The sequence below is a fragment of the Aphis gossypii genome, chromosome 3 (assembly GCF_020184175.1).
Source record: "Aphis gossypii isolate Hap1 chromosome 3, ASM2018417v2, whole genome shotgun sequence".
NCBI lineage: Eukaryota > Metazoa > Arthropoda > Insecta > Hemiptera > Aphididae > Aphis > Aphis gossypii.
Window position 1 is genome coordinate 26,592,052 of NC_065532.1, and position 11,672 is coordinate 26,603,723.

An 11,672-nucleotide genomic window follows, 5' to 3' on the forward strand; every position below is an offset into this window, starting at 1 on the left:
CTCTTAATCCAATAATAATTAGGGCTTGGAAATTGGGGCATGCGTAAACTTTGCCAAAATAACCTTTTTTTTGTAATCTGCGCCCGAATTTTTATCAACGTTAAAAAGGTATACCTAATGTTAAGTACACTCGAATTTTTATCGATGTTAAAAAGACGTAATTTAATCTACGCCCAACAACTTAAGCTGTGCCCATTCGTAAAATATATCAAACTTTTGAGTTATTAAAGTATTTAATAAAATAAAATCCTATCGACGCATAAGTGATACAATTTGCGGATTATTTGGTAGATCTATGTATACCTAAGTGAATAAGCTCAGTATTCACCTAAAATATGGGCTCAAGCATTAGCAAAGGAAACTTAAATTGTAAACCACTAATGCATGAAATGAGAAAGTCATCAACAAAACACTAACTTGAAGCTTCTTCGCCATTTAGAAATTTAGAATTTTCAAAATTTTTAACATCGTTTGACATCATATTTTTTTTTCAAGTACAACAGCCTTCAATTTGTTTTTTATTTAATTTCCAATTCTATTAACTGCTGCTAGCTAATTCAGTTTTAATACCAATATTTTTTATAATTCGTATCGAATCATAAAAATTGATTCCTCTAAAGTCTAACTTGTAATAGAATCGACCAAAGTTTCAAAGTTAGCGTTAATGTAAATTAAATTATGTTTTACATTATCATCTTCATCGTTCGTAAGGTCTTCATAGAGTAATATTAGGTTTAGGTACTTAATGGAGGTCCTGTACTTTTTTAATTGACATAGAATCATCTTTGTTTATATTTTTTTGTAAATCTTTGTAAATTAGTGTGAGTGTAATAAAAAGGAAGGTACACATTATTTAACGATTGTTATGATTTAATTCCCAGCGGGTTTTCAATAAACTCGTATTTTTTCTTACACTAATGAGAAATGAGTAAAAATGTGAGAAAATATCAAAAAAATAACCCATCATAACGTAAAAATAGCCAAACCCAAACAATACAAAATTTAGAAATTAGTTACCTATCTACTTTGTTTTGCATTCTATTTTCAGCTAATAAGTTTCAAAAAAAAAAATGCATCAACTTCAAGCCCATAATTAATAATAATAATCGCATACGCACATTATGATTATATATCACACCGCCCTGATGCCACCGACACCGCCAGACGGACTATCGAGCACAATTTAATATAGGTAGATATATCGTACAGCCGGCTTTCCGTAGGATTATAATCGAAAGGGTCTGTTTTCGTTTTATGACGGTTAAGTGATAAACGCATAATATTTTATGATTATAATAATATTATGGTACACTATAGCTACGCGTTAATGCTTACGCTATAATAATAATAACAATAATGATATGATATTATAACAACATGACGAGGATTTCGTTTTCATTATTACAATACACTACGACAACATCGCCGTAATATTATCTCCACGACCGCAGTAGTATAGTAATAAATAATAATTATGTCATGACGATAATATAATACGAGGACACGAGGTAGGTACGTATATTGTATAAAATAGTACTCTACGGTGAAAAAAATTAAAATAAAACTAACATCAGTGATCGCCGCTAATCCCTGCACAACATTAATCAACGTTTAATAGTTTTTTTTACTCTGCTAAGACAGCACATCAGTTTTGATAATATTAATAATTGTTCTTACGCACTCATCTGTACTTGTCAAGTGTACCTTACTACCTTGGGCCCCACGGGAAATTTGTCAGCAAGGGGCATAATAAAATCAATCACCAAAAAGCGCATTAAAAAAAAATTGTTTTAAGGGAGGGTCAAATGCCCCGTTTATATATTAAATATATTTTATAGAGCGAGTTAGAGGGAAATATTAGTATATATGATATAAATATTATATTAAACTCATATTTTATACTTACGACTTACGAGGAGCAGTGAGAAATTTTTTCCGGTCGAGTGAACTAAATTTCGATTAACGTATATTTTTTTTTTAAGTAGGTAGGTATTGTGGTTACTGGCTGGGTTGGTTCTATTAATTGTTGTATAACATATATATGGTAAGTGGTAACATAATGGTATAAATCGTATACCGGAGCGTAGGTATTTGTCTTTGCGGTAGGTATACTCACTCACGCACCAACTTTTAAAATTTAAACCTATATAGGTAGCTATTATTGCGATACATATACACCAGTGATTTTCAAACTGGGTGCCGCGGTTTTCCCATAAATTACCGATTGCATTGAATTGTGATATAAGAAAATAAATTAATAATTAATTGAAAACAATTTTATTCGTCTAAAAAAAAAGTCAGTGTGCCGTGAACATTTTTTTAAGTTTACGGTGTGCCTTGTACCTATAATAAAAGTTAAAAAACCACTGCTATACACAAATTATAATAGACATGTACTATATGTTAAGGTGTAAAAAGGGACTTGATTCACAAAACACTAAAATTATAAGGGTATAAAATCATGAATATACACGCAATAGGTGATTACAGCTTTTGAACAAAACGATTTTATTTTGTTGTACTGAAATATTGGTAATCGTAAATGATTTAAGATTGAAAAGATCACTAATATGCAATTTGATATACACGCATAATATGTAGGTATGTATGCAAGACAGAGACAACACATGCGGGTGTGGCGTCTTATTAAGAGGACGTATGTGTTGTCTCCATCTAAAAACTTACCTACAACACAACAAATTTTAGTTCACAATAATCAACAATCGTTTGAGGAGAAATAGTTAATTTACAGATCAATTCAAATATTGCAAATATTTAAACTTCAAACGATCGTGATCATTGACCCTGTATTTTGTTTTTACATAGATATAGTTGACCTTATGAAGAATCTTGTATTAAATTTTCAAATGTAAGATACAAAAACAAAATTTTATAAATTTCGTAAAAATCCTAACTTTAAATGCTTATTAAAAATTATATTTTAAGCTAGCGAAAATTTCGATGAATATTTCTAAAAAAAGCATTACAATATTCTTCATACGTCATAGCCCATAGGTTATTTTAACAGAATCTTTAAAATAGTATAAAAAAATAAGTAGACAATGTTTTTTATTATGGTATCTAAACCAATATGAATAATTATCATTATATTCAAGGAACTTTTTCATACAAATTGTAATTGATAATAATAATTATTATTACATATAATAAAATAATTAGAATTAATCATAAAGGCTTGTAATTAGGAATTTAAACATATAAAATAATATTATAAGTTTATTAATTGTTTAACTAAGAAATAACTGTAACTAATGTTGTAATATATCAACTTTCTTTCTAATTTTTTAATCAATATCATTAATTTATTTTTACTGTTCATTAATATTATACTAATAAATTCTATAATATAATAAATTATAGCCGTGCTAGCAATAATAATAACAATTAAAAACACAATATTTAATAGTTGTGAAAATTGTTTTACTTTTTGTCCAATAAACTTTGCAATAAAATAAAACAAGCATGACTAGAAAAAAATGGTATACATCAGAATACTCTATATAAAGGTTTTGTTTAAAATATAATATTCAAATAATTTAAATTAATATAAGAAATATGTGTGAAAAATATCATCAGTTCATCAAATAAATAATTTTTTTTCATAAACTTTAAAAATAATTTTTCATTTTTAGTTTTTTTTTATGAATAAAGCTCATATTATATTATATAACTGTATGAGAAGCTATTGATGTTCCGAAGATCTGTTAATAGTTAAAAATTTAGAATAGCATTTTTTAGCAATTCAAGCATTAACTCTCTTATTTTTCTTGTATCGAGACACATTTAACAATTTGTTTGACATACTGTTCTGGTTCAATTTAGCCTTTCTCACGTCTAATAGTACGTCAGAATCCGAATCTGTGTCAGATAATTCCAAGTGTGACATTGAACCTAAAAATACAACCAAATTATTTAAGTAATAATAATAATAATAAATCATAAGACTAACTTTTCATTGTATGATTATCATCATCAACTCCAACCAGCTTGTATTTTTTTATTTTTTGTTTAGTAGTACAGATGCGATTGCAGAAGCAAGCAATACTCCAAAAACAAAATACTGTAGTTACAAACATAGCAACTAATATGATGACCACATATACAATACTCCATTCTATACAAAAAAAAAAAAAAAAATTATACATTTACAATTCAAATAATAGTACATAATCAATACCCTATAAATAATAACAATGATATTTCTATTTTAATTTAATATTTTTATAGATTTAAAGAATATATTAAGCACACACAAATTTAAGCTCAGAATACATATAATAATAAATAAATTTAAATAGCTAAGTATACTTGAATAACTCAAGGTATTGAAATACTACCTTGTTGAAATATATTATATCATAAAGACACGTTTATAAGACAAAATAGTTGCATTGAAAACAATGCAAAACTATAACAAACGTAATAAAGTAGTACATTACAACTCAGTGTATTTTTTAACATAAAATCTTTGAAGATTACTTAATTTTGTCTCAAGAGTATATTGTTTGACAAATGTATTTTAAGAAATAATTTATTAATATTATAATTTACCATTTAATTTTGTCCTATGTATAATTCAATACAACCTAAATATTATTTAAATAAAAACAATTAAATAGTAATAATAATATAAAAATAAAATATTTTAAGAAAACATGACATCTTTAAGAAAAACAAATAATAAAATTGTATGTTTAAATTTACCACAGTTGGATTCGCCATCTCCAAATAAAGCTCTGTACAAATTGTGCATCCAAAATGCTTCACAAACACATATTCGTGTTTCTTCTTCACAGATTCCATGGCCTATATAAAATATAAGTAACAATCAAAATAAAAATTTAAAATATACTTAGAAATATTTTTAATTCTTTTATGTTTACATTTTTACATTAGCACTGTACAAATTACCAATGGTGATGCGTTGTATGAGACAATATCTACAAAATTTAATATATTTTTAACAAATTTATAGGAATTTCAATGAAGATACGAGCAAAATTATAACTACACCATTGGTAATAAGAATTAAGAACTGTTAAAAAAAAAGTACTTTATGCACAAACCTGAACAATTATTTTGACAAACTGTAGTTTGAATATTGTCAACTGATAGTTGTAAAAGTGAAGAATCTTGTTTGAGTTTAGATTTTAACATAGAAACTACATCTGGTCCTGGGAGTGTTTTATTTTTATTGTCATTAACAAAAAAATGTAACTGGGCCCTTTTAGAATTTTGTTCTTCTGTCCATTTTCTAACCTTTAATTGACTACCAGTTGGCAATAACATGCCTAATTTTAATTTTACTTCATCTGCTTGTTTTTGTGTTAGTCGGCTTGCTTCAATGTAAAGTGTTAAACATACAATAGATTTTGCAATAGGATCTGAAAATAAATGCAAAAATATTAAATAAATATTCATGATGGACCAATTAAAGATCTGTTAACTATTATACCAGGCTTGACATTAACTGAAACTATATCTTCACTGGACGCTCCTTGATCATCAGTAACTTTTAAACGAAATACATATCGCCCTTCAACAATGTTTGTTACCTAATCGAAGACAATTTTAAAACAACTCATAAAAAGTTTTAATTAAGTTTAAAATATTAGGTGAATATAATATACACACAATTAAAACTGGTAAATGATCTGAATTTAAAATTATGTTTCCGGCAGCTAAAGAATTTGGTTCACGAATCCAGTCCCATTTTACAATTGCTAAATCATCCCATGACAATGAGCCATTAAGAATAATAGCACTAACTGGTAATACAATTGTCTTATCTCCGCCAGCGTTAGCTTTAGGTGGAGTATTTTTGTCTGAAAAATGAATAGTTAATATTAGACAATTGAAAATGTAATTCAATAAATTATTGTGTTAAAAATATTTAAAGAAGATTCAATTCATAGTATTTTATATTAAACATTATCTTACTTTGATACACTGTAATTTTAACAATGTCTGAAGCATTATTTCCATTTCCGTCAGTAACAGTTAAACCAATTACATAAACACCTTTAGTCAACTCAGTAACATTTGTTTTAGATGCATTGTCGTTATCAAAATGCACATTTGATGGACCACTGTAATAAATTGAATTATATTAAATGAATACATTAAAAAATATAAAAAAAGTTTTCTTTGTACCTAATTTGATACCATTTCCATTTTTCTATTCCAATATCATCGCTACTTTTTGAACCATCAAGCAATGCCCAAGTTTGAGGCAATGATAATGTTAAATTTTTACCGGCAATGGCTAAATAACAAATATAATTATATATGTAATAATTGTATTAAGTCAAATACATATACATAAAAGTATGAATGAACATACCAACAGGAGGTTTATTAGTTGGTGGTTTGACAAAAACATGAACTTCTGATGGACTTGAAGTTTGATTTGCATTATCTGTCACCCTTAATACAAATGTGTACAATCCTTCTTCTAAATTAGATAGCCTGGGATATGGTGTACGTGTATCCTAAAGGGTTTTTAAATATAAATTAGACATAGTGAATTTAAATTATAATATTTTTATTTTTAATTACTTGAATATCGACAGCTTTATTTTGATCTGAAGAACTTTTAGTCCACTCCCATGCAACAATGCCATGATCATCTGTGCTTAGACTCCCATTTAAGGTCACATTTTTTACTGGTAAATAAACAACCATATCTTGTCCAGCATTTGCCTCTGGTGGATAGTCAGGTACTCGCATAACAGTAATATTAGCTGTAGTTGAGTCAGTGGCATTCCATGCATCCATAACAGTCAATCTTAAATTAAATTTAAAAAATACATAAATATAATGATTTATTCTAACAGTATTTTATTAGTAAACATACTGTAGATGGCTCAATGCAATAGTATATTTAATATAGTAACAATAACAATATTAATTATTAATTATTAAGATTACTAAGCTTAATAAAATCAATATTCACCACATTCAAAAAACTAACCTTATTCAAATTAATTTATAAAATATGAATCTCAAGTAAAATTAAATAAGTCACATATTTACTAGAGATAAATCTTTTTTCTTTAAACCTCTCAAAACTATACAAGATAAATTGTATTATAAACAAATGAAAAAAAATATATATCCTAATCTTGATCCTAATTTTTTAAAGAAATAATAAATATTAAAGTAGTTAAATTTTAGGTTATCGTGATTACTACTGATTAGACAATAATAACGAATTAATTATTTAGTAAAGTACTTATGTCAAATTTAATTTTAAATTAAATTAAATTTTTTATGATGTTAATTTAATATTTTAATCTCTTCAAAATTTTTCAAAATCTTAAAAATGTTATTAATATAAAATAAATATTTGTTTTTAAAAAATACAATTTTGTTACAACTAGAAAATTAATATTGATAAACTTACACTATCACTGATAAATCATTATAAATTTGAAAGCTTCAGTAAAATAAATATTCATACTCTAGAAAAGCACATTTATAATTAAATTTTCTGAATTTTTTTAAACATTATACATTATCTTTCAGTAATTTCTTATTAATATGTAGAAAAAAACTACTGAAAAAATAAAATAAATCACTTTTTCTAAGTATTATCAAAATATTATTTTCAATCATTTTAAGTACTACAATAAACCTTTAATGATGTTTTTAAAAGTAATAATATTCATAGAAAAATATGCTTGTAAAACCAATGCATTTATTGATTTTAAAAGCACATACTAGATTAAAATCTAAAACAATTAATAAAGATACTATTTACTTGAATGTATAGTTTCCAGGAATTTGTAGATCATTTAGCTGTAAAGTTGGAGTATCAGGGGGTAAATGAGGTCTATATCCTAATTGACCTTTCTGTAACTCCCAACGCCAATGCACAATACCAGTATCATCACGACTACTCGAACCATCCAGCACTGCTACTGTATTGGGTAACTTTACCACCAAGGACGATGGTAATATTACAGCTTTTGGTGGTGTATTAATTCTTTGAGCTTTAAATAGGAATTTCAATATAAAATATGCTAATGAAATATATTTTTAAAAAAAATTTATAAGACTTACGTAGTAATACTGTGACATTAGCTTGAGTTTCTCCAAAAGCACCTGTACCAGTAACAGTTACCTTGAAGGTATATAGACCTTCAACTAGATTAGAAAGTTTTAATGTGCTTCCATTCTGATCATTCATTGATACAGTTTGTCCAGAGCCCTGAGTTTTTGAAATTAGTGACCATTCATATTGATAACTATGACCTGAATCATTATTGAGTTAAAAACTATAATGAAAATTTCATAACAATAAACAGTATATTATACCTGTGTCATCTGCTGGTACTGTATAAGCAGAAAGTGTAGCTTCATTTTCTGGTAATCGTACAGTTTTTGACAACACTGAAACAACTAAATGTTTGATTTCAGGTGGTTTTTGGGATTCACTTTCAACTGATACCTGAAAATTTTTAATTTTTTAAAAATAAATATTGCAATAAAAATTAATTAATTGTTTCTTTTTACTTTTTTTAAACTGTCAAATTGTTGTTGTTCTGGTATAGCATTATTTATATCATCTACATCATAACCAGATGTATTTGATCCTAATCCCAAATTACCAGTATTTGAATAACAGAATTTCTTAGTCTCATCTAATTCATATCCCTCAGAACAAACACAAATACCAATTTGAGGGTCACATTGTTCATTATCTGTACAATCATTGTTCACTTCGCATATTTTATCTAAGGAATATACTACTTTGGCATCCCTTAAATAGAAACATTACACTTATATTAAAATTAAACATAAATAATAAATTAGTATGTATAAATTGAATTGGTATATATACTAGGTGATTCTTTTAATATTAAATGACTAAACACTTATTATCAAAAAATATATTAACATTTAAAAAAATATATTTTTTGTATCTATTTAAATTAGTAATTAGTAGGTTAAGTACAAAACAACATTTTTGGGAAAAAAATGTACATTCAGTTAATTAATTTAAATAAAACGTACTTTATATTAAATGCAACTTGAAAAGTAAAATAGCCCACTATTTGTAATATAAAAAATCTGAACAATTTTTTTTACAAATAAGTGCATAATATTTTTATGAAAATATAATCAACGTATTTTGGCTATTTTAAAGTAAAATTTTTTAATTATATATTTATATGTAAAGTTTGGATGAGCAGTAATATGACAGAGGGGTACACCATAAATTGTTAGTTCACAATTTAATATTTTTCAAACTACTTAGTTTTCTTTAAAAAAAGTATCACCTAGTAAAAATGTAAATTTATATTTACTCAGGCTCTGAGAAACGATTGCTTTCCAATATGTCAGTCCAATAATTAGCAGGTGAAAGAGGAGCTACTAAAATCATTTTGAAATCCAATACGTGTTCTTTAGCATAAACTGGTAAACAGTCATCATTTGATTTACATGACAGCTAATATAAAAATAAATTAATACACGTAAACATTTACAAAATAATTTTAATACAAGTATTAAATAAAAAATTATCGCTAAAACATACAAAGTAATATTGAATAATAGTAAAAATATGGAACAAAACTATATACAAGAGAAATGTTTTTCAAAAATTTTAATATATTCAATTTATACCATATATTTTAACTTATCATTACTGTGGTCTGTAGAGTGTACATTTCAATTAAGTTTTTTTTTGTTTTCTATGAGTCTAGAATTAATCTCACTGAGTTAACTAAAGGTGTTTATGTAATTGGTTCAACTATCACTAATAGGAATTGAAAAAAGCACTGAAAATTTAGATATGTTAAAACAATAAAATAGTTTTTTCATAATTACATCCATGGATACACATATTGATATTAAAAATTTAAGTTATTTTATTTATCAGTAAAAAAAGCATATTATGTAAATTTAAAATTAACACAATTATATAAATTTACTAATCATTAAAATTATAGTGTACCAAAGTAAGTTAATGTTTATTACAAAATACTATCAAAAGAAATATTTTTTGTTTTAATATATCTATGTACTAATTATTATCTACATTTTTAGTTAGGTATACATATATATTAAAATTTAATTAAATCACATTAATATTAAGACAAAATAACATAAGAATGTATTTAAACTCTAATTTTTAATTAAAAGCTTGTTTATTCAACAGTGTATATAATCATAATATTATGTAAATGAAATAGTTACCGTATAACAATCATTCTTGTTCATGAAAACCACGTTACAATTATCAGATTCACAACATTTCATGATACATCCATTCAATGTGACGTTTGAAATTTTTATATAAAGACCAGCTTCTTCTTTACCTGAAACATTCATCATTTAGCACTCACACTAACCTACCTCATCCAATACTTTGTTTATTTAATAAAAAAATATTTACTTAATGGTCTATAGCCAAGGAATACCCAAGGGTAGATTTTTGGACATAAATCCTTGCGATCACGCACACTTGCATAATAACCACGACAACAAACAAGCACAAGAAGTATACCGAATAAAATACTCTGCGAAGACTTCATTTTAACTGTTGTTTGTAAAATCTTTAAACAATATGGAACTAGTTCCTTACTAAATTACAGAATGACATAAGTTTTTTTTTTGCAATGTTAACATTATAACATTAAGACATGATGACGAGAGCTATTGATAGAAAAAAAAATTATAACCACCACTTTAAACACATATTTTTTAAAATTTCATCACAAAATAACATTCTAAATTCACAATAATGGAATGTATTTCACTAGTATCGATTGTCGAGTGACTGACCAGTAATGACTGTCGATCGAGGTCTGAGACGAATGTGACGACTTACTACTTAGTCTGAGACTAACCACTGACGTCTGACCCTGACGGTAAATACTAAATTAGCATATTGTAATAAACTACTAAATATAATAATTAATAACTATGAGAATTTGAGATACTATTTTTTTAATAGCATACTAAATACATTATAGTTCTGGTAACCATAGATAATAAAGAATTCTTTAGCGGTTACTCCGGATTTCAGTTTGTCGAACACTGATAACGTCATAATGATAAAAAAGTCGTCGGTACTCGCTGGGCGATTATTAAATTTATCGGCTACCCGCCACTCGCCGTTCATCATAATAATAATATTATACTTGTATATAGGTTGATTCGTTAAGCATGACGTACACTACAGTTTTTCCTTTAATAATGAAATTATTCAAATTCTGGTTTTAAAATTTTAAAGTTATCTATAAGACTGTATTTTTAATACCATTGAATTTTTGTTCATTGTTAATTAATTAAAATCTTAAAATGTTTAAAAAAATGTACATTGTACAAAAAGTACCTACCAAAGTACTAAACTAAATATAATAAATTTTACATTATACTCAATATTATAAGTAAAACCTCAGATAAACCTTTTCAGTCCCAACTTTCTCTTTTTTTTGAAAAAAAATGTTCAATGTTTCTTTTATTTATTTAGGTACCGTGATTATATGTGATCCTATAAATTTCAAAATGTTGGTACACTTATTTTTGGAGACTTCGTAATGTACCTATAACCCGAGTGACTCAACGGTTAACACATTTCAATCGAATGCTACACATTTATGTTTTTATTTTTTTTTTTAGATTTAAAAATTGTCAATTAG

At 26.0% G+C, this 11,672-nt stretch overlaps 1 protein-coding gene across 1 annotated transcript; it reads right to left on the reverse strand.

The window, feature by feature from the left end:
* Nucleotides 1-3,052: 3,052 nt before the first annotated feature.
* LOC114125006 (dyslexia-associated protein KIAA0319) lies at nt 3,053-11,033 on the reverse strand. The gene is made up of 17 exons (XM_027988481.2): nt 10,424-11,033; nt 10,225-10,346; nt 9,333-9,475; nt 8,539-8,785; nt 8,341-8,473; nt 8,086-8,277; nt 7,784-8,015; nt 6,580-6,808; nt 6,365-6,512; nt 6,175-6,286; nt 5,962-6,110; nt 5,656-5,846; nt 5,477-5,576; nt 5,088-5,405; nt 4,726-4,827; nt 3,971-4,135; nt 3,053-3,912 (listed from the first exon to the last, which is right to left on the reverse strand). The coding sequence occupies exons 1-17, from the start codon at nt 10,560-10,562 to the stop codon at nt 3,764-3,766; spliced, it is 2,871 nt and encodes a 956-aa protein (XP_027844282.2). The 5' UTR covers nt 10,563-11,033; the 3' UTR covers nt 3,053-3,763.
* Between the last annotated feature and the right edge of the window lie 639 nt (nt 11,034-11,672).

Bases quoted from the DNA above. Each gene is read 5' to 3' on its own strand.
- LOC114125006 (XM_027988481.2), bottom strand. From the start codon at position 10,562: ATGAAGTCTTCGCAGAGTATTTTATTCGGTATACTTCTTGTGCTTGTT. The intron at 9,476-10,224 runs GTAACTATTTCA...TTTTTATATTAG, and splicing joins ACAAGAATGATTGTTATACG to CTGTCATGTAAATCAAATGA. The intron at 3,913-3,970 runs GTTAGTCTTATG...TTGTATTTTTAG, and splicing joins TGATAATCATACAATGAAAA to GTTCAATGTCACACTTGGAA.